General features: G+C 41.6%; 1 protein-coding gene across 1 annotated transcript in view; it reads right to left on the bottom strand.

Annotated features, from left to right (window-relative positions):
• Positions 1-863: 863 nt before the first annotated feature.
• LOC101522689 (zinc finger protein 334-like) overlaps positions 864-24546 on the bottom strand; it is an 87512-nt gene continuing 63829 nt past the window's right edge. Inside the window, exons 2-5 of the mRNA XM_058655115.1 lie at positions 10586-10643; positions 1790-1916; positions 1564-1656; positions 864-952 (exon numbers count right to left, since the gene is read on the bottom strand). Of these exons, the coding sequence (XP_058511098.1) occupies positions 864-952; positions 1564-1656; positions 1790-1916; positions 10586-10621 (345 nt within the window). The 5' untranslated portion in view covers positions 10622-10643. The remainder of the gene's footprint in view (positions 953-1563; positions 1657-1789; positions 1917-10585; positions 10644-24546) is intronic.

Below are 24546 nucleotides of genomic sequence, written 5' to 3'. Positions count from 1 at the left end.
CCTTTGATGACCTGCTCTATAGATCATAGATGAGTTCAGAAAAGAAAAGTTGCTTTTCTTTGTATAATATCTCAATTAGATCACTCACATGTCTTCCTAAATCTGAGACCTGAACAGCCATAGAACAACAAGGGTACATGTGGAGTCACAAAGTAGAAACCATCTCCTGTCTCTTTGAGAGAAAATCACTGGGAAATGCCTTACACACAGGCTCCTGCCTAGAGAAGGGTCAGGGGACACTTAAAAGCCTAACACACCTGTGAACAATTTTGTTGTCTCTACCTCTCTCCATTCAAGAGGCATACCATCTCCTGGCTCTCTCCAAAGAAACGCAATCTCATTCCATCTGCTTTCTACATTCACCTTGTCATTTTGCAAATAAAACTCTGTCTGTCTATAAATGAAATTAAGAAACAAATTATATTTCTTAAGTTTCATTTCTGTACAATTTCTTTCATATCATGTTTTAATTATGGGCACACCTAATATTAAGCATCTTTGGCAGGGCCCTGTGAGGTAGCCTAGTGTCTAAATTCCTGGTCTTGAACGTACCGGGATCACAAATGGGTATCATTTCATACCCACGCATCTGTGCTTCCCATCTGGCTTTCTGCACGTGGCCTGAGAAAGCAGTCAAGGACAGCCCAAAGCCTTGGGATTCTGCAGCTGTGTCAGAAACCTGGAAGGGGTTCCATGCTCCTTACATCAGCTCTGGCTGTTGTGGCTGCCTGGGAAGTGAATCAATGCATGGAAGATGTTCCTCTCTCACCTCCTCTCTGTACATCTGACATTGCAATAAAAATAAGTAAATCTTAAGGGAAAAAAAACCCCCACATTTCACAAAGCAAATCTCTTTTGGGTTGTTATACAATTTTTGTGATTACAACTTGCCTCAAGATTATTTCTTGACTTTTCTGATTAGCTCCAAGCAGCTCATTCTTTCTGTAGGAATCTGAAATGAGGAAAAGAGTAACCATCTCCATGAATCTCATCTAAATGTTTCTTTTAAAGTACTCAATTAAAGTCAATGAGGTTTATAGACATTCTAGATACAGCACATTTTAATATTAGTGAAATGTGGACATTTATGAGCATAATTAGTGAGCATTACTTCTTGTTTATTAGTTCATTAACATAATACATGTGTTTTTTTCTAAAAAAAATTCAATTACTTGGAATTGTGTATTTTAACTTGATGCAGGATAGGGTTGAAAATGTGGCAAAAAATTCAAAGTAATGCTGGTGTATCTTACATCCCATAACAGCACCAAGTTGTCTTGGCTTGGCTACTCTGCTTCAAATACAACTTCCTGAGAATGTATCTGGCAGGTAGCAGATGGTGATTCAAGTGCTATGGATCACGAAAAGACCAGTAAATATTTCTAGATGCATGCTTACAGGGGGTCAAATTATGAAAGGCATTGCTAGGATAAACCTATGCATGAAGATTGTCTCAGCTGTCCTTTAGCAGGAAGCTTATAAGAAAAAAAAAGAGAGAGTGAGTTCCAGTCAATTTTTAATGAGCTATGTGTCAACTTCTCTGCCCACTAGGTGCTGACCTACCTGGAAGTCTCTGGTTTACAGCTTTGTCCACTGTCTGTGGGACTGAATCTTGCTCCAATTTCAAGATCACATCAGGTTTTGTTAAGCTGTACCCTGTCCATGGAAAATGATTGTAGACTTTGAGAAACACTAATAGTCCTACCAACTACTAAACTTGATAAACTCTCTTTTCACTTGTCAACCATAAAGAAGTATTCTGTCTGGGCATGACAGATTTTTCACTCACCCAAGGACAGCAGATTGCTATAAGTCTCAAGCATCACATCCCTGTACAGGGTCCGCTGAGTGTTGTCCATGTACTGCCATTCCTCCCGGGTAAAGTCCACAGCCACATCTTCAAATGACACCAACACCTATGAAGTACATGTCTCCTCAGTTCTGGATCATTATATACAAAGACTGACAGTGAATTGTATGTATATTTAATTTGCAACTTTTATGGATGCAGTTTAATTTACGATCCACACAGAGTAGCAACAAAACAAGAATAACTTCTCTTGTATTACATTTGCAACTTCAATACTAAAATAGAATATCCCTTATTATTCTCTTAAAGGTTGTTTTCTCTAAATACTCTGAAGCAAAGGAACTGTTGAAGGTGTTGTTAGAATAAACCTGCAAGTGGAAGACATCACTCTCTGTTTGTCCTTATGATTGCCATTATGTTTTTTAATCAAATTAAAATAAACTATCAATTTAACACTGAGCCAAATTATTAACTCAGTGCCTGTAATAGTAAGCTGAGTGCAATTTTTTGTGCTTGTTCAATTTGCACCTTGTATGGATGCAGCTAAATTTATAATCTATATTGCAACAAAGGATACAAGCAAATATCTTGACCTGTATTATTTTTGCAATTTTGAAGCTACAATTGCATTATGATTCTGTATCAGATTGCTTTCTATAACAATTATAGAATGAATTAACTGTGTAATCTTCAGACATACACACACACACTCACACACAGAAACACATGAAATAAATAAGCTGTTAGATTGGATAAGGAAGACATATGCATAAATGTGTAAATATTTCCTAAATCTTATACTGGAAATAAACATATGTAAGTATCTCCTGCCATTATTTTTTAAAATTTTTAGTATGTACATATTAAAACAATTTTTAAATTGTTTGTTTTGTTGTTATGGTATAGAATTTAAATTGCACTAGAATTTTAATTTCTACATAGTGAACTATAGCTTAGTAGGAAACCAAACTATAGCCTCATACAAAACTACTTCCTTGTAACAATAGCTAATATTAGCCAGTCATAATCAACCAGTTGAACAGAACTTATACATATACATACAAAGCAAATGCCATGTTGTAACATTATTTTTCTACAGGTTGGTAAGCCCTTTTACTTTAATCAGTTTTCTGCCTTTTTTCTGGTTATTTATTTACTTATTTCAAAATAAAAAAGAATGAATGTAGCTGATATACATAATTCTAAAAAGCAGAATGATAGAATGAAGAACGACACCACATAGTCATCCAAGGATCCATTCAGCAAAAAGATCACCAAAATAAATGTAAATGTGACAAATGCCAAAACATCTAGCTCTATGAAACAAATACTAATGGATTTAAAGGGAGAAACAGACTCCAATACAATCATAGTGGGGGACCATAATACCCCATTAACATCAATGGACAGATTTTTAAAGAGTCAGAAAAAAAACTAGAACTTAACCAAATTCTAGAGCAAATGGGCTTAGCTGATATCTACTCAACCTTTCATCCTAAAGACACAAAATACATTTTCTTTCCCCATCAGTGCATGGACTCTTTTCCATGACTGACCATGTTATAGGTTACAAAACAAGCCTCAGCAAATTTTGGAAAAATGGAAATTATACCATGCATCTTCTCAGACAATCATGGAGTGAAGCTAGAGACCAAGAAATTAAAACACAAAGAAAGACTGGTAAACACATGGAGACTGAATAATATGTTACTAAATGAGCAATGGGTTGGAAAGGAAATCAAAGAGAGAATAAAAATTGCTTGCAACAAATGAAGGCATCAATACAACATATCAAAACTTATGAGACACAGTCAAGGCTTATATTTAACAGGAAACTTCATCTCAATTAGTGCTTATGTTAAGAAACTATAAAAGCACCAAGTAAATGAGCTAAGCTTACAGTGAAAGAAACTGGAAATGCAACGGCAAAGCAATCCCAAAATTACTATGAAAAAAGGTATAATCAAAATAAGGGAGGAAATAAAGAAAAACAAAGAGAAATGTACATAAGAAAAATGAATCAAAGAGCTGGTTCTTTGAAAATTAAACAAAATAGACACCCTACTAGCCCAACTACTCAAAAACATGAGGGTGAAAATATGAATTGGGCCCGGTGGCATGGCCTAGTGGCTAAACGCACCAGCACCGGTTCTAATCCCGGCATCTCCACTTTCCATCCAGCTCTCTGCTTGTGTCCTGGGAAAGCAGTCGAGGACGGCCCAAGGCTTTGGGACTATGCACCCATGTGGGAGACCTGGAAGAAGTTCCTGGATCCTGCCTTCAGATCAGCATAGCACCAGCTATTTCGCTCACTGGGGGAGTGAATCATCGGACGGAAGATCTTTCTCTCTGCCTCTCCTCCTCTCTGCATATCTGACTTTGCAATAAAAATAAAATAAATCTTTAACAAAACAGAAAATATGAATCAAAGGCACCAGTGATGAGAAAGCAAATATAACAAAAACTGGCACATACAGAGAATTATAAGGAACTATTATCAGCAACTGCATGTGAACAAATCAGATGACTTAGATGGATAAATTTCTGGAGACAAAGAACCCACTAAAATTGAATCAAGAAACAATTAGCAATCTAAATAGGCCTATGACATGCACTGAGATTCAGTTAGTAATAAAAGTCCTCTCAACCGAAAAAAGTGCTGGCCCTGGGCCAGCATGATAGTGTTTAGAAAAAAAAGTTCTGGACCAGATCGCTTCACTGCTGAATTCTATGAAACATTTCAAGAGGAACTTACCCCAGTCCTCCACAAGCTTATCAAAACAGTAGAAGCAATTCTTCCAAACTCTTTCTATGAAGCCAATACCACCTTAATACCAAATCCAGGTAGAGAATCAACAGAAAAAGAGAACTACAGACCAATATCCTTGATGAACATAGATGCAAAGATCCTCAACAGAATTCTAGCCAACAGGATCCAACAGTACATCAGGCAGATCATTCACCCGGACCACATAGAATTCATCTGAGGTGTGTAGGGATGGTGCAACATTCACAAATCAGTTAATGTGATACATCAGATTAATATTTATATTAATCAAATGAAAAGTAACAACCATATGATCCTCTCCATAGATGCAGAGAAAAGCATTTGATAAAAATCCAACAATACTTCATACTGAAAACCCCAAGCAAGACAGGCATAGAAGGAACATTCTACAACACAATCAAACCAATTAACAAAAAACCCAATGCCAGCATCATACTAAATGGAAAAACATAGGAAGACTTTCCACTAAAATCTGGAATGAGACAGGGATGTCTACTGTCACCATACTCGTCAATACAGTATTGTAAGTCCTTGCCAGAGCTATTAGACAAGAATGAGGAATTAGATAATCCACATTGGAAGTGAGTAACTGAAATAGAAGAATGAAAAAACTCAATCAAGAGACTACGGGAACTTGTAAGAGACTTTGGCAGAGTAGCAGAATGCAAAATTAATGAACACAAATTGATGGCACCAGTGTACACAAGTAATTCCATGCATGAGAAAGAAATTATAAGTACATTCACCTTTAAAGTATCAGAGAGGAATCTGAAATACCTAGGAATTAAGGAAATAAATATGTGGAAGACCTCTATGATGAAAGCCATAAAACATTAAAAAAAAAAAAAAAAGAAATAGAAGATATTGAAAACTGGAGAAACTTAACCATGTTCCTGGATTGGCAGGATTAACATAATCAAAATTGCCATATTTAATATAGATCCAACACAATCATAATCAAAATTCCAAAAATATTCTCAGAAATAGAAAACATGATGCAAATGTGCATCTGGAATCAGAAGATACCACAGTTAGCCAAAGTAATCCTGAAGAATAAAAACAAGGTGGAGGAATCACAATTCCAGACTTCAAGACATACGACAAAGTAGTGCTCATCAAAACAGGCTGGGTCTGTTACCAGTGGAACAGAATAGGAACACGAGAAGGGAGCCCACACATGTATAACCAGCTAATGTTTGAGAAGAAAACTGAAAACAATGCAGGCAAAAAGCTTGGTCTCTTCAACAAATGCTGTTGGGCCAACTGGATAGCAACTTGTAGAATTAAGAAGCAAGACCCACACCTGTCACATTATACAAAAATTAGCTCTAAATGGATCAACGCCTTATATCTAAACCCAGAAACAATGAAACCATTTAAAGAAAACAAAGGAAGCACACTCCAAGATTTAGGAACTGGAAAGACTTCTTAGAAAAGATACCCAAAGCAAAGGTAGTCAAAGCCAAAAATGAAAAAATGGGACTACATCAAACCAAAAAGCTTCTGTATAGCCAAGGAAATAAGTACAAAGTGAAGAAGCAACCAACAGAATAGGAGAAAAATTTTGCACACAACACAAGTGATATGGGACTAATATCCAGGATTTGCAAAGAGCTTCAGAAACCATGTACAGTAAAACCAAACAAAAAAACTAACAACAACAACAAAAATACCCTGTTGATGAAATTTGACAAAAGAGAGGAATAGACATTAAGAAAAAAAAAATACCCAGAATCAAATGGCGAACAGACACATGAAAAGCTGCCAAGGCCGCCTAGCCATCATAGAGATAAAAACAAAAATCACACAGAGATACCACCTACTCCAGTGAGATGGCTACATTTAAAACTCTACTAACAACATCTGCTGGCATGGATGTGGGGAGAAAGCTACCCTTCCTTAACTGCTGGTGGGAGTGTAGGCTAGTATAACAACTTGGCAATCATCTTGGAGAGTGCTTGGAGAATTGCAAGTAAACATGGCATATGACCCGGCCATCATGCTCCTAGGAATATATCCAATAGAAATGAAACCTGCATATGAGAAGGGGATCTGTAATCCTCTATTTTTTGGTGTGTACTCATCTTTTTTATTTTTAATTCATTAATTACACTGTATTATGTGACACAGTTTCATAGGTACTTGGATTCTCCCCACCCCTCCCCAAACCCTCCCACCATGGTGGATTCCTCCACCTTGTTGCATAACCACAATTCAAGTTCAGTTGAGATTTCCCCATTGCAAGCATATACCAAACATAGAGTCCAGCATCTTACTGTCCAGTCAAGTTCAACGGCTTCTTAGGTATACCCTCTCTAGTCTGAAGACAGAGCCAGCAGAGTATCATCCCGATCAATTAAAAGCTCCAACATACCAGCAGCAAAAATTTACATCATTATGGAATTAATTGACACAGTAATGAGTAACCAATATGCTAAAAGTAAATGCGAGTTCTTAACCACCTTCTGTGACCACCTCATTTGCATTTCAATTTTAGTTTATACACAACATATAACATACATAACATAACATGTTATACATAACATCATATCCTCTTAAATTAAGGCAAACATGTGGTATTTAACCTTTTGGGATTGGCTCATTTCCCTTAGCATTATGGTTTCCAGTTTGGCCCATTTGGCCACAAAGAACTGCATTTTGTTTTTTTTAATAGCTGAGTAGTATTCCATGGAGTAGATGAACCATAGCTTTCTTATCCAATCCTCTGCTGATAATAGCAAGACATTGCTATAATAGCAAAGACATGGAAATAACCCAGATGCGCATCTAAACAGGAGTAGGTAAGAAACAGTGCTACATCTTCTCCATGGAATAAAGAATGAAATTATACTATTTACAACCACGTGGTCCAACGGGAGACCATTATGCTCAGTGAAATACATCAATCCCAAAAGAACAAATACCAAATGTTCTCTCTAATATAAGAAACCCATCATGCAAAGTCTAACCTCAGTAACCTGTTCAATACTGGTTTTTACTTATTTTTGGCTGCATGCCATGTGTTTTGATTTCAGTTTGATTTCTTCCAAATGCTTCCTTTTCTCTTGTTGAATTCATCACTAGTTCACGGATTACAGGGTGGCATCATTTTACCCAAGAGACTTCTGTGTTTTCTGTTTGTCACCCATGCATTGGTTTTCCAGGGGCAGTTTTTTCATGGCGCTGTAATTTTGTTGTTGCTGCAATTCATACCGGTTGTTGACCTTACTTTTTGGCTCCTCATTCATGGGTCTGTATAGTGATGGAGAAATACAGCTTACCATATTCAGATTTGGGGAAACAATGCAATATACATCACTGCTTCCTAATCAAAGATGGTAGCCAGTGAAACTGTTGGAAATGTGTAGACAATGGGATGCTGGACTGACATTGTCTGTAGCAGCAAAGTTGGGCCACACTTAAATAAGACTGTTGCAATCATGACTCCTTTTGAAGTACTATACTACTGTAGCAACCTGGGGAAAAAAATGTCTGTGGGTGGGAGTTTGGTGGTGGGGAATCCCAGTGTCTAACAAATTGTATCATAAAACTCAAATATGCAAAATAAACTTGAACAAAAATAAATAGAAATATTTAGGGCCTGGCACGGTAGCCTAGTACCTAAAGTCCCTGCTTTGCATGCCCCAGGATTACATATGGGCACTGGTTCATATCCTGCCTGTTCACTTCCCTCCAAGTTCCCAGATGGTGGCCTGGGAAAGCAGTAGAGGGGGCCCAATGCCTTGGAACTCAGCACCTATGTGGGAAACCTGAAAGAAGTTCTTGGCTCTTGATTTAAGTGCAGCTCAGCTCCAGAAGCTCTAGCCATTGTTGCCAATTGGGGAGTAACCAGTAGGTAGAAGATCTTTTTCTCCATCTCTCTATAAATCTGACTTTCCAATCAAAACAAATTAGAAAATAAGTTTATCAAGTTGTACCTTAAGAAGGCATTAAAAGCTAATTTGTAGTTACCAAGAATTCACTCCTATCCATACATTACAGCACATTCAGTGTGGTCTGGTTTTAGGAATTCCTTTTCCAATGTTAAGCATAATTGTGACATTGAAAAAGCTATTAAGCGTCACTAGGTGGTAGAGTTACAGGACAATCTCAATTTTGGTTGTGAATCAGTTGCAAAATAAATGATTTTGTCAACTTAAATACCACCTGGTGGAAGTCACTAACAGTCCACCTACTCGTGACCTGAGCAATGGCTTCCACCTGTGTGCAGAGCATGACCAGTGACATGATTTGGGGGGTCTAAATGGACAGAAACACCTTATAGTAAATTAAAGTGTCATTGTTGGTGGCAGGCCTGTCGAGCACTACCCTGTTGCCATCTTCTTTCCTAGTTCATAAGAGTTGTGCTACCTTTACAACAAATGGACATGCCCTCAGACTGTTCCCAGTGGTTCTTGCAGCTGAGGAACACTGACACCACACCCCCTCAGTGGTCTTGGGACCATCTGCCTAGAACCTCCCCCCCCAAAAGACTCAAAAGCAAAATCAGATTCCAAAATGGAGAAAGAACAGAACAGATATTTCTACGAAGATCACCAAAACCCTAATTAGCACAAGATTGTCAGCATGATTCATCATTAGGTGAATGAAAATAGCAACCACAATGAGATATCACTTCATATCCATTGCAATGTCCTTCAATCAAAAATGTTCACAAAGAAAAATGAAAATTCAGCATTAATGATCTAAGTGGAAAATGATGAAACTAATATTACAAATGGTACTCAAGGACTGCGTATAGTGTTAACCATCTCACAAACTTTAGAATCAGTACAGGGTATCACATGGAAGAAGCAGGGAGCATGTGAGTTTTTCCATGATCTGCCTCTGCTTCTTTTGAAACAAGTCAGTATCTGTGGACTGAACTGTTGCCTGGTGGGCTGAGCTTACCATATCAGGGCAGTTCGTGTCCTGTGTTTTCCACTTCCAATCCAGTTTCCTGCTTTTGCCCCAGACAGCATAAGGATGGCTCAAATCCTTGGGCACCTGCACCCATGTGGCAGATTCAAAGGAGGCTCTTGGCTTTGGATTGGCTTAGCTCTTGCCATTGCTGCCAAGTGGAGAAACTTTGCATTTGAAATGAAAACCATAGAGGAAGCAACAAGGGGCCAGCCCTGTGGTTTAGCAAATAAAGAACTGGCATCCCACTTGGACACTGAATCATATTCTGGATGCTCCACTTCTGACCCAACACCCTGATTACAAGCCTGGAAAGGAAGTGGAGGATGGCTCAAGCACTTGGGTTCCTGTAATCAAGATGGAGACCTGGACAAAACTCCTGGCTCATGGCTTTAAACTTGCTCATCTCTGTTCATTCTGGTTATTTGAGAAGCAAACCAGCACCTGGGAGATGTCTCTCCATCTCTCTCTCTCTTTTAGTTGACAAGCCTTTCAAATTAATAAATCTTTCAAAAAAATAAAAAAACTAAGCCCTTAAGCCCTTTCAATAGTAAAACCATTCTTCAGGAAGTGGCATTGTGGCAAAGCAGCCTAAGCTACCATCTACGTCACTTCCAATCCAGCTCTAAGTCAATGTGAATTGGAAACAGTGGAAGATGACTCAAGCACTTGGGTGGGAGATTCAGATGGACTGACTGGTTCTTCTGTGACATGATCCAGCTCTGACCACTGTGACCACTGGGAGAATCAATCAGCAGAGAGCAGATATGTCTGTCTCTGCTTTTCTCCTTCTCTTTCTGCAAGTCAGTCTTTAAATAAATAGGATGATCAGTAAACCTGCAGTCATTAGCACATTCTTATTTTCCATTTCAATCATGCAATAATAATCATGTCTTGTTACACCATCAGAAAACCTCAACAGAGTTTGTTTTGACAGCTCCAATATCATAATTACAAGAATTTTGCCTTCTTTCACTTATACTTGCCTGTTCATTTTAGTTTAAAAACCATCATAAAGTTCTTAAGATATAATGTAAACCAAGGTGAGAAGTAAACAAACAACTTACTGAAGGTGTGTCTGTGTTCTCCAGCCTTGGAAGCATGAAGCGGACTGCAGGGCTACACCTGCAAGAGAAGGTGGGCAGAGGGAGTGATGAGTTTTTCTTGCTTCCTCGCAGTCTCCTTAGTGATTCCTACTGTGCTAAGCGATGTCAACAACACTACAATAACTGGCAGTGATTAAACTCAAGATATCATTAGGTTAATGCAAACAACTACTACTTATTTTGAAATGTTGGCAACATGGCGCGTAGAATAGAGTGGTAAAATCTTCACCTTGCATGTGTCAGGATCCCATACGGATGCTGATTGATTTCCTGACTGCTACATTTTTATTCCAGCACCCTGCTTGCATCCTGTGAAAGCAGTCAAGGATGGCAAAATACTTTGGGACCCTGCATCCATTTGGGAGACTTGGAAGAAGCTCCTTGCTCCAGCCATGGATTGGCTCTCTCCTAGCTGTTAGGGATACTTGGCAGGTGAACCAGGTGATAGAAGAGTTTTTGCTCTCTCTTCTCTGTAAAAATGACATTCCATGAAAATTAAATACTACTACTACTAATAACAAATATTGTTGTGATTCCCAAGCACTAACTTATTTTTTCAACAATTACTGACCGTATTGTAGAAATTACAAAATACCATGGAAAAGATCATATTATCACTAAAATGCTTGCTACAGAGAAACAATTGGGTGGTAGAAAGTATTTCTTTATTTCTACAGTGAGCTGCATAGGACTACAGGCAAGGACTTGCATTGGAACACACTTGAGGATAATGCTAACATTTGTAGAAGGCAAAGATCTTTCAATCAGAGCAATTTTGTCTACACAATATATGAAAAATGAATATAACATATTTTTTGTGCGACCATGGTATTAGGCTTATGCTTTTGGAAATGCATCATTCCATCTTTCATTTAGTCCCAAGTACTACTTTCCAGGAACAGTGATTTAAAGTAGAATCAGACATAGGAAGACATCCCTCATGTTGACTGTTGAGTAGGATCGTTATGTCTGGGTTTTGTATTGCTTAATTTCTCAAATTTTAGAGCATATATTTTGAAAATTATAAATGTTGACCAGCAAACATGTTAATTTTTATCATTATTTCTACTTCATATGTTTTGTGGATTACCAAATGAAGACCTGCACATGATCATCAAGCATTTTCATAATGGTGTATATATGCATATACAGGTGCTCTGGGTATGTGTGGGTATGGGTATGCATGAACCAATGCTGACAGTGATGATATTTAAAATGAAATTATGAGTAATCATAACACTAGTTTCAAAAAGAAAGTAAACTTCAAAATGGTTGCCTTTGGGTCATATCACTGGGTCCTTCTAACTGCTATAAACAGAAATGAGTGTCCCTAAATTTCTTAGCATGGAGGGTGGATTCCCAATGTGACTCCACTTTGCGACAGTACTCTTTTTGTTTTCTTTTTTTTTTCTCTTAGTTACTTTTATTACATTTTCACATATACAGACAGGAGGAAAGATAGAGAGGAAGATCTTCTGTCCAATGATTCACTCTCCAGGTGACCACAATGGCTGGCAATGAGCACATCCAAAGCCAGGAGCTCAGAGCCTCCTGGGTGCAGGTCCCAAGGCATTGGGCCATCCTTGAAAAAAAAAAAACAACTTTATTTTTTCATTGCAAAGTCAGACATACAGAGAGGAAGATCTTCTGTCCATTGATTCACTCCATAAGCGAGCACAATAGCCAGAGCTGAGCTGATCAAAAGCAAGGAGCCTGGACCCCTTTCTGGGTCTCCCACACAACTCCAAGGTCCCAGGTCCTATCCTTGGCTGCTTTCCCAAAGGCTACTCATGGACAGAGGAAAGACCATGGAGGCTGTGAGTTGGTCAGGGAGAGACTTCAGGAGATACCAAACCTATTCTCATCTTGCTCTGCAATTTTCAATTCATTAGAACCACAAGAAATGAATGACTGTGATTCAGGACACATACTCTATTCTGTTATAGTGACAAAAGCACACGCATCCTTCTAACAATCCTTCCTACAGCAATGAGGAACAATCCGCCACCATCAGAGACATAGAAATCAAAAGTTGTGACTTTCAATGCCCAATACCTAATAACAACAAAATATCAAATAACCAATATAAGTACTAACCTTCAAGTATGTGCTAAAATAAAGAGCCAAGGGAAGGAGTAGTAAAAGGAAACTCAATATAAGGCTTAGTGAAGAAATGAATAAACTCTATTATGCAAAACTGAAGACAACAGAAACATTGATTTTGTTTTAAAAGACAAAATTAACAACCCTTCAAGCTAGCTCCATATTGAACCCACTGTACTGCTGAAATTTGAATCAATCCTAAAGATGCCCAACAACAGAGTAATTTTTTCTTTCAAGAACTTGTAATCAGTGAACAATGCTGACCACTGAACACCAGTCTATGCAAAAGCTAAGAATCATTGCTTGTGCAGCAGGATCATATCCTATTACCTGACATGATGATGGATCAGGAGACGGGTCACATTAGGCAGAGCCTTCACATTAGCTAGTACACAAGAGAACCATATCTGGGAGTAGATTCTGTGGGAGATGTGTGGGCCAAACCCTGTGGAAATTTTAGCCCCACTGGTTAGCTCAAGGGTTGGGATGGTGATGGACTAAGCTAGGTGTGACCAAGGAGCCTGCTACCACTCACAGATAAAGGAACCCACAACAGTCTGGACTGGTCAAGGCAGCAACACCCAAATGTGCATGCTGAATAAGGTGTGGGGTGGGCCAGGCTGCAACATTCACCAGCTCATACATGGTCAAATGGAAGGCCAGATTATGCAAGTCACTGGCCTAAAACCCACTGGCAAGTATGAGAAGTGAGTCTGAGAGTGGATCAAGTGGAGGATCTTGGGAAACTCCCCTGGTGAGTCATACCTCCCACTGGTGAACACATGGTCCAGATCTGGGGGTCAGACTAGCTGGGCAAAGTAGCTCCAATGGCTGGCTAATGTGTGAGTTGCTAATAGAACAGGGAATAAATCGGGGAAGAAATCAGTAAACCTTAGTCTACAAGTAAAATTAGAAACCAGGATGGAGCACAGGTCAAGCCAAGGTAGCCTACTGGTCTGCATGAACAAGGGACACTAAGCCACGGTATCTAAGGCAGGGGTCAGGAAAGCGAGGAACTGAGCCAAGCTGAGTCAGTGCAACCGCTAGCATGTGTGCACGTGATCTATGGCTGGGAACAGGCCAGGTTGAGGAACTAGGGGGACACCCTCTTTGGGTTGATATTTCAACCAAGGGACACGCGGGCTGGAATGGGGGCTGTATTCTCATCAGGTACACTTGTAGTCTGCCTTGACACAAGTGTAGACTGGGACTGGATCCACCAAGCTGGGCCAGACTCCAACACCATCTGGTGTTCTAGAGGACCAGGGTAGATGTGGGATGGACTAGGCTAGGTCTCAGACCCTACTGAGCCAAGAGTGAGCTGTATGTGGGTATAGATGAGCCATGGCTGGGCTGAAACATCCAGCAGCAAGAACCAGATTGGGTTGAAGGCCAGTCAGGCATAGCAACTGTTCCTGCTAGGACAGGAAGTGAACTGAGTAGGGCTGGCTCATGGAGCCCCTTGCATGCACAAAATCTAGCATTGGGAGAGGTTCTGATGGAAGAGCCTGGGCAACTCCTCTGACAAGACACAGACCCTCTAGACAAGCGCAAGAAGCATGACAGGAAACAGCTCAGTATAGAGTATGGAAAGTTTCCCACAGGCATACATTTGGCATGGGTTGGGGGCAGACCAGGCTGAACCAGTTCAAATAACCCAGTGGCGAATCCAAGCACAAGAACAAGTGTGGGGCAAACCATATTTGGCTGCAACAAAAACCAGTGCACAATACAGAATGCCAAGATGAGATTACCTGTAGAGGAAGTGACAGCAGCACCTAACTAGCACTTGTGAGAAGCAGGAAGGAAAGGGGCAGAGATGGCAGGTGCAATATGCGGAGGTGGGGGGTTCCCCTGCTACACAGCTACTCCCACTGGAGAACAAGCTGGGATGGGGGCAGACCAGACTAAGCAGCGCTACAACACCTGTGCACCTCATGTGGACTAGATCAGGCTAAAGCCAGGCTGGGCTGATTGTTCCTACTGGTGCAAACAAAAATTAGAATGGGTGAGGGTTGTTTGGGCTTAGCCACAGCATCAGCTGGCAGAAGCTAGCACTGGGGTCTAATTCTGTCAAGTTAAACCACGAAACCACCTGGAGAATGCATAATCCAGGAGTGGGAGGGGCCTGGGAGGGAAACAGCGGGCTTCTCCCTCTTGGGCTACCACTCCCACTGGAGGGCAGGAAAACTAGGACAGTGGCTGGGGTGGGTAGAGGGAGAGGCAACCAATAACATCCGTCTGGGCTGGATAGTGGAGCTGGTTAGATGGAACTAGGCTTTTTTTAAAAATTTATTTATATTTATTTTTATTACAAAGTCAGATATACAGAGAGGAGGAGAGACAGAGAGGAAGATCTTCCATCTGATGGTTCACTCCCCAAGTGAGCGCAATGGCCTAAGCTGCACCTATCCGAAGCTGGGCCTATCCGAAGCCAGGAACCAGGAATCTCTTCCGGGTCTCCCATGTGGGTCCAGGGTCACAAAGCATTGGGCCATCCCTAACTGCTTTCCCAGTCCACAAGCAGGGAGCTGGATGGGAAGCGGGGCTATGGGGATTAGAACCAGCGCCCATGAGATCCCAGCACTTCCAAGGTGTGGACTTTAGTTGCTAGGCCATGCTGCCATGCTGGGGTCCTTGCAGTGGGTATGGATGACCCGATGGTGTGAAGAGAACAGCTCCCCTATGTGGCAAGGCACGGAGAAGCTTCTAGCTGTTAGGCAAGGCTCGGCAGAAGTCTCTGACCACCTTGACGCTGTTTCACCCTCTGGCTGCATGGACACTCAGGCACCCCACTAAGAATTCTGTACTCTATTGAGGCATTGTTGTTTGCCCCTATGAGACAGTTTTTGCAACCGATGTGAGCTTAAGAGTTAATGTCACTGATAATGTCTTCGTTAGTGGACCTTTGGCAATTTTCACACAGGAGCACAATTAAGCCCATGCCAGTTCTGGACACCTAATTGTGTACTTAACCATTGACCCAGAATTTCGTCCAGACATGTAGCACTCCTTCTGGGAAAGGGCTTGAAAATATCCTAAATATTAATGCAAGTGATGGGAGTGAGGGCTGAAACTGCTATGGCAATAAATATAGTTGTTGTTATCTCAAAGGCTAGCCTGTCTTTGCAATATTTTGGAGCACAAAAAATGAAACTGATTCAGCCGCTTTTATAATTTTAGCTAGAGGAATTAAGGATGCTTCTATTAAAGAAAAATGCTTTTGATCATGGTTTCATTGTTTATGGGGTTGTAGAGTCTGTAGTTGTAGGGGGATTTTACATTTGAAATTTCTGTTTTGGATTTTAGGTTTTTTCCCTTGTAACCTATTTTCCCATTAAATGATGGGTAAATTGTAGAAGTAGAAATGTGGTGGGGATGTACTACTAATTAGCACATAATCACATTTGCACCTTGGCCTTGGTGTCCTGGCTGTTACTCCATGGCTACTGTTGAAGAACAAATAATGGCTTATTTTGAAGAATATGAATACAGTATTTTGCAGAATTATCTTTTGGGACACCTGCTTAGCCTTGAAGTACAGACATTGTGACCAAATGTCTGTACACGCCCCCTTAGTCTTGAATTAAAAATAGAATATTTAGTTGCTTGTGCAGAAACTTGTGAGGTGCCTGAGTAAATAAAAAGGACAGCCTTTTCTTGAGCTGTTGTGAGAACTCACCAAGTGTCAGTGTCTGTGTCTTTCTTTATCGCCGAATCCATGCACCCTTCCCGGGCTCCGAATTCAGCTGGAGCTGGACTCCGGCACTGCCAGGCCCGAACTAGGGTTTATTAGCCATTGACAATCATGAGAACTGTATGTGATGTGGGACAGATGGGACAGGTCTGGTGCATATACTGGCAAACCACGGTAGGGGTAGCCTGGTGTGGGTTATTGTTGGTCGCTCCAACTAGGCTGCAGCTTCCACTGGTTTATGTGAGGGCCAAGTGTGTACTGGCAATATTCAGGCTGAACCGCAACATCCATTGGTTGCAGTGGAAGTCAGGGCTGGAAAATGTTCAAATGTGCCTATGCACTTGAAAATAAGAATGATGGAAAAACTGTTGTCTTCTGCAATGCGTTCTCCTATATGCCTTTAACAACTGTGGCTGCATCAGACTGATTCCAGGTCCCACTGTTTCGCTTGCGTGTCACATATGAATGGCCGATACTCAAGTATTTATGCCACCACCTGCTTCTTCTCAGATGCATTAGTAGGAAGCTGGATTAAAACGGTGGAGTAGGGCCCGGCGGCGTGGCCTGGCAGCTAAAGTCCTCGCCTTGAATGCCCCGGGATCCGACATGGGTGCAGGTTCTAATCCCTGCAGCTCCACTTCCCATCCAGCTCCCTGCTTGTGGCCTGGGAAAGCAGTCGAGCATGGCCCAATGCATTTGGACCCTGCACCAGCGTGGGAGACCTGGAAGAAATTCCTGGTTCCTGACTTCGGATCGGCGTGCACCGGCCCATTGCAGCTCACTTGGGGAGTGAATCATTGGACGGAAGATCTTCCTCTCTGTCTCTCCTCCTCTCTCTGTATATCTGACTTTGTAATAAAAATAAATCTTAAAAAAAAAAAGGGGGGGGGAGTAGAAACCAGTGCTTCAGCCTAGCTGTAGAAGTCCTCACCTTGCACATTCCTGATCCCATACAGACATTGGTTTTTGTCCCGGTGGCCCCTAATTCCATCCAGCTCTCTGCTTGTGGCCTGGGAGAGCAGTCAAGGATGGACCAAAGCCTTGGGTCCCTGCACTCGCATGTAGAACCAGAAGCTCCTGGATCCTGGTTTTGGATCAGCTCAGCATCAACCATGGTGGCCACATCGGGAGTGACTGAGCAAACAGATCATTTCTCTGTATCTCCTCCTCTCTGGTGTCTCAGACTCCGATAAAAATAAATAAATCATAAAAGTAAGACAGAGTTGGGCCCGGCGGTGTGGCCTAGCGACTAAAGTCCTCGCCTTGAAAGCCCCAGGATCCCATATGGGCGCCGGTTCTAATCCCGGCAGCTCCACTTTCCATCCAGCTCCCAGCTTATGGCCTGGGAAAGCAGTCGAGGATAGCCGAAAGCTTTGGAACCCTGCACCCGCATGGGAGACCTGGAAGAGGTTCCTGATTCCCGGCATTGGATTGGCGCACACCGGCCCGTTGCGGCTCTCTTGGGGAGTGACTCACCAGACGGAAGATCTTCCTCTCTGTCTCTCCACCTCTCTGTATATCTGACTTTGTTATAAAATAACTAAAAAAAAAAAAAAAAAGCAAGACAGGGTGAATGTGGCTTGATAGGGTAGTGGTCAAAGTCTTCGCCTTGCACGCGCCTGGATGGAATACGGATAGTAGTTCTAATCCCTGTGGACCTGCTTCCCATCCAGCTCCCTGCTTGTGCCCTGGGAAATCAGTCAGGGACCAAAGAAAGCCTTGGGACCCTGCACCCAAATGAGAGAACTGGAAAAGCTCCTGGACCTGGCTTGGGATTGGCTCAGTTCCAGCTATTGTGGCCACTTGGGAAGTGAACCATCAGATGGAAGATCTTCTCTGTCTCTCCTCCTCACTGTATATCCACCTTTCCAATAAAAATTTTAAAAATCTCTAAAAAAAAAGTAAGATAGGGTGGAGCATGTAAGCTTGAATTTAGTATATTAAAGCAAGATGCATTCATTCTACCTTACCCAAAATATCCTCTTCACAAAGTTTGATTCATTTTAATGCTGCTGTCAAACTATAGGCAAGGAATTCAAAATTGAATCAATATATCTCAGTTGACAACAATGCCTAAAACAAGCAAACAATAAACAAAGAACCCCACATAGTATGAGTGTTCAGCCTAGCAGGTAAGCAACTTCTACCTTACATTGCAATACCTGGTTTCCATTCCTAGTTCTGACCTTGATTCCAGCTTTGTGTTAATGCAGACCTTGGGAAGCAGTGGTGATGGTTTAAGGCACTGGGGTTCTGCTACCCACAGGAAAAATCCTGCATTCAGTTCTCAGCTCCCAGCTTAGCCCTGATTGATACTTTGCAATTGTGGGCATGTCAGAAATAAACCGGTGAATTGGAATTCTGATTTCTCTCACATTCTCTTAAACAAATAAGAGAGAAATCAATCAGAAAGTACAATGTGATTTTGGATGTTGGGTCATTGACAAAAAGGGGTTTAGCACCAAGCAATGGTATAAATATTCATTTACACCATTTTGCCACCATTTTATAAATCTTTCTTCATAATGATACTACAAATAATGAACGAAATTGTTACAGTTTATAAAAACTAAAAGGAATGAAAGTAATCACAGAAAACATAAAACAATTTGGGACTATAGCATACCTGAACTTCTCAAGAAATAGTACAGTGTTATTAAAAATTGGGTTGAGATGATTTGCGAAGAACATGACATACTCTAGGGGAATGACCCAAAGAAAAATTTAGGAGACACATATCCTTCATATCTTAACAAAAGACAGAAAAGAAAGTATCATTCTATAAGATACTTACTTAAAATGAGGAGGTGTGGGCACCTCGGTGTGTGGTGGAGAAACTGCTCGGAGACCCTCACCCTACACTAGACTTGCTGTGTTTGTGTTAGGGATAAACACCAAATTCCATCTTGCTGCTAAAGCACACCCTGGAAGCAAGCAGGAAATTTCTCAAGTATGCAAGTCTTTGAAACTGCTGTCATGGACACAGATTTACTTCCTGGCTCCTGTTTTACCCAGGCCTTGTCACAATCTTGCAGGAATTGAAGGAGTTAGCCATCAAATGGTAAATCACTGTGTCCCCATGACTTTAATTTTTTTTTAAATTATATTTGGCAATCTTAATATAGTTAATTAGGGTAAAAGGATCAAGGGCTACAGGAAAGTGGTTAAGACTATTATTTCCCTATTGTTTCCTTCATGTATCCATGACTTTCACATGAAATACATGAATAAAATTTAAAAAAAAAAAAGATGAGAACAAGAAATAACCTGAAAATAACAACTGAAAATGTTTAGTGCAGCTTTTCACACACACACAATTTAGAGAACCACATAATTCTTCCCACTGATCCTAACTAGAGCAGCACATTATGGGAAGGAAAATCTCACGGAACAGCAAGGGAAGGTACACACCGACTGGCAGGAATCAGGACAAGTTAATGCTGCAGTGTCAGTGCCCAGCCAGTGGTGGCTGCTACTTGGCAAGGTGATCACACAGGCATATTAGTTAACACCAAGTCCTAGAGAATCACAAAAGAAAGAAGTGCACAGGAAGGAAATGTTAGATTCCAATCCTTCTACCCTACCAATACAGCATTAGAATTCATTCACAATTTATAACAAAAGAATATTATCCATATGTAAAGCACTTGCCAGGAATCAGCATATGAGAAGTAAAGGCAAGAAAAACGCTGCCATCAGTAAAAAACGAAAGCAAAGGCCAACATTGTAGTATGATATGTAAAGTTGCCAACTGCAACACCAGCATCCCATATGGAGTCAGCTGTTCCACTTCAACCCAGCTCTCTGCTAATCACCTGGGAAAAGCTGCAGGCTGCAGGAATCAGCTTGGTCAAGGACTGGTCATTTTGGTAATCTGGTGAGAAAGCCAGTGGATAGAAGATTTCTTGTCTCTTTTACCTTGTAACTCTCACTTGAAAATAAGCCAATGCATATCTATACGGTATATTTATTCATTGAAAAGGCAGAGTGAACACGAGATATCTTTTATGTGTTGGTTCACTCCCCATAGTGCAGCACTTGTTGGGCCAGGAAAAAGTAAGGGATTTAGAGTTTATTCTGGGAATGCCACCAGGAAACTGGGACCCCAGCACTCTGGACTCCTTAGGCAGCTTTCCCAGATGTGTTAGGGAGGAGTGGAATTGTAACTGAAGCAGCCAGATCTTGAAATGGTACCCATATGCAGGTAGCACCTTGATTTGCTGTGCTACCACATTACCAAAGAAACAGTGTTTAAGCCATCAAAACCATCAAACCTGCACCTGGCACGGTTCCTTAGCAAGTGAAATCCTTGCACTGTACATGCCGTGAATTCAAATGGTTATTGGTTCTAATCCAGGAGGCCCAACTTCCAATCCACCTCCTTGATGTGGCCTTGGAAACCAGTGTAGAAAGTCCCACAGCCTTGGGTCCCTTCACGGGTGGAGGAGACCAGAAAAAGGCTAGAGGCTCCTGCTTTCAATTGGCTCAGCTCTGGCCATTGCTACTGCTTGATGAGTGAATTAATGGACACAAGATCCTCCCTTCTATCGCCACTCTATGTATATCTGACTTTCCAATAAAAATAAAATAAATTTAAGAAAAATCAAACACTAGAGAAAACCAGGACTTAGTCACCTCTGGGGAAACAGGCAAAAGAGAACAAGACCTGAACTGACAAAGGCTTTTTTCTCATCTAGGCATTCTGATATATAGCTTACAATTTTACTGAAACTTGGCAGAAAATTAAGTGGCAAGAATGTTCTGTTCTTTCTGAGACCACTGAATAAACTCAGGCTCCATGCAACAGAACAAAGATGTAACATCCAAATCAGGGCACATCATTCCTACAGAAGTGGGCAACCTGCACATCAAAGCACAAGGACATGACAGAGAATGAGCTCTGGGAAGCAGCCTGCTTACACTTCACAGGGAGATCCACACTCAGCAGCTTACTCAGGTTCCCAGGCCCTGGGCAGCACTCTCACTGAGGACACAGTGCCCAGAGGGCTCACTGCACTGACTGAGGGAATCCTAAGCAGCCAGCAATATGACAGTGTGTCCTGGGAACTCCTCACAGCCTGCAGTGTCACCTCCAGCTTATAAGTTCTCTTCTGAAACAGCACACTCAAACCAAGTGAAGGCTGTGACCACTGGGATTTTCTCTTAGCACTTCTAACATCACATGTGTTATGCTGCTAAATACCAATTTAACACCAACAACGAATTCCAAAACAACTCAATTCTTCCTTCATCTACAAGTAGTAGAGGCCTCAGAGTCAAGACTCCAACTCTATCTACACACAGGTGCAGGTTAATGTCAGTGGACAGCAGATATTAGCTCTCTCTGATCTTTTGTCCCCTTTAACAAGCTATATAGGAACCACACCCAGACCTATCTCCTAAGCATTGGCTTATCAAGGGTCTGGAGAGGCATGTTATACAAAATCAAGGCTACTGTTTCATCTCAGTAAATCGCCATCATCTTAAGATCCTTGTGCCACGTACTGAGTGCAAAAATAGATGTTTATTGAAACACATATACTCACAAATTGATCCCAGAATTTTACCATTACCAAGATTCTCTCCTCTAACTTAACCAATTTGTTGATGCAAAATGAACCTCTTCCCAGCAGAACGCCATCAGCGGATGCTGCCCCTCAACCTGGGAGCAAAACTGTGAGGAAAACAAGACTGTTGGTTCTAACTGCTGGAGTCTGTGCTCAGCTGCCATCAGCAACAAGAAATCTGCCCCAGACCCTTAGCGGGGCTACACTGAGGACTGAGCTGTGGGAGTGAGATGCAGTTTCTCAACTCAAGGAAGTCAGCTTCAGAGGAAAAAAAGCAACATCAATTTCAAAGAGAGAGAGAGAGAAAACCAGAGCAATGTGAAGGCCAATCTGTCCCTGGGCACTCTCCCCTCCTTACTGCACAATTTGCAAAGATGGGAATCCTAAGATTCAAGGTCAGGGCTACAGAGTGGGACAACAAGGTCCCCCTCCCGGACCCTCCCGCCCTGGGGCCTGAGCAGATGCGCTCACACACTCACCACTTCCCAGCTCCTGAGGAGTCGGGTGTCCTCCAGAGGGCTCCTGCGGGCCAGGGAGTTCACAGGGCAGCACTGGCTCAGCTCCCTGGGCCTCTCTCAGGAGCACAACCAGCCAAGCGGGAATGGCGGCACCTCAACACATCAGCCCGCCTTCTTCTTCAATGTGTCAAGGCCGCGCGTGATTGGGCCGTTTACACAGACAGTCATACTGTGCGCGACCAATGGGAACGGCACTGGGCCTAAGGGTGGACACCTGTGTTTTTCGTCGGGAGGGGGAGAAGGGGCGGGGCTTCACCTCAGGTTTGAGGCAGCCTCCTCTTTTGCAGCATGAGCTTTCCAACAGCAGAGGTCGCTGTCACCTCTCTGATAAGTCCACCTGCTGGCCTCTGATTTCCTCTGTAGTTCAAGGTCCTGTTAGATTCCCCCCAAATGGGTGACATTCCCAAAGCATTTTACAATTCACTTCAGTAAATGCTGGGATTTTTCTTCTTTCTATTGGCTTTCTGAGTTAGTTCATTTGACTTTTTAAAATTCAAACCTGAAGAATATTTGAAAACATAGCATAAAATTATCTTTTCAATGTCATTTCATATTGTTTATTTTATGGTCTGTATTTTCCATTGCAATCTTGTTTCACATTTAGGAATGCAGTTTGGTGCAGCCTCTATGGAAATCAGTATGGAGAACGCAAATGAAAATCTGCATACCATATGATCCAGCAACAGCACTCCTAGGAATATATTCAAAACACCTGTTACACGAGAAACCTACATGCACCCGTATGTTCATAGCAGCACAATCAATAATCACAAAAACTTGGAAGCAGCCGAAATGCCCATCAACAGAAGCCTGGATAAGAAAGCTATGGTTCCTCTACTCCATGGAACACTACTCAGCTATTTAAAAAATGAAATGCAGTTTGTTGTGGCCAAATGGGTACAACTGGAAACAATTATGCTAAGGGAAATGAGCCAATCCCAAAAGGTTAAATACCACATTTTTGCCTTCATTTAAGATGAAATGGTATCAATCTGAAAAACAGTACCTATAAATTGAAATATTATTTTAACCTCTACCAGACTGTATCACATGCAATAATATATTGTGATGTAATCAATGAACCAACAATCAATGTGAGTCAGACTGCTCATGATATACATCAAAGAATTGTAAAACCTAATGCATTTTTAAGACCCTATACTTCTTGGTATTGGGGCAGGAGGACAAAGAAATCTTCCATCTCCTTAGAATCTGTGAGGAAGACGTGAAGTACAACCTATCAGCAACATAACAGTTAACTTAAGACATTAGACACGAATCAGCATTAGACAAGAGTAAAACTACAAAGCACATAGGGGGAATCAAGAGAGATCCTGACAACCTCTTAACTGGAGGACATATGCACAGAGCTGAGGGGCGGGGCACTAGAGTGGAGCAGGTGGACAGGAGGAGGAGGCTTGTATCCCAACCCTGGAGACTGCAAGATCCTCACCAAGGACTATCAGTACTGGCACCAAGGACTACATCCCAACCGCCAAGGAGATCACGGGGAACTGGAGTGCCTTCGGAGGCCAAGAACTCTGAGATCATCCAATCCCATTTGAATCTCCCCACATGGGATGAATGAAGTCCAAATCGTTCCTCACAGGGTCCAATGTCATCGGAACAACAGACAGGAGCCCTGAGCAGTCTGCAGAAACAGAAGAACAGTAAACTCCCTTCAGGACTAGGGACAGGAGCTTTCTCTGGTCCTTACTTAGTTCCAACGTTGGATCCCCACCCTCCCCTGCAAAGACTATCAGGGTCACCCTGAAGGACCCCCCCCCAAAACAAACAAAAAAATAGCAACAAAAAATTAGAATAGAGAGAAAACAACAAGGAAAGCTTAGAAACAGACAGGAAACATTCAGCGTGGATCAACATATACCTTTCTAGGTAGGACACTAAAATAAGTTACTCCTCACTGGGGTATTGAAGATTTCTCTGCACACCCTGCCTAAAACTGTTCTGCACCTCAACTGCTGACACATGTCTTGTTAAAGTTATAAGCCAGTTTAGACTATCCTAAAATCTGCC

The sequence above is a fragment of the Ochotona princeps genome, chromosome 26 (genome assembly GCF_030435755.1).
Source record: "Ochotona princeps isolate mOchPri1 chromosome 26, mOchPri1.hap1, whole genome shotgun sequence".
In the NCBI taxonomy this organism is placed as follows: domain Eukaryota; kingdom Metazoa; phylum Chordata; class Mammalia; order Lagomorpha; family Ochotonidae; genus Ochotona; species Ochotona princeps.
The sequence above is the reverse complement of the archived record's forward strand: the minus strand, read 5'-3'. Positions and strand labels throughout refer to the sequence as shown.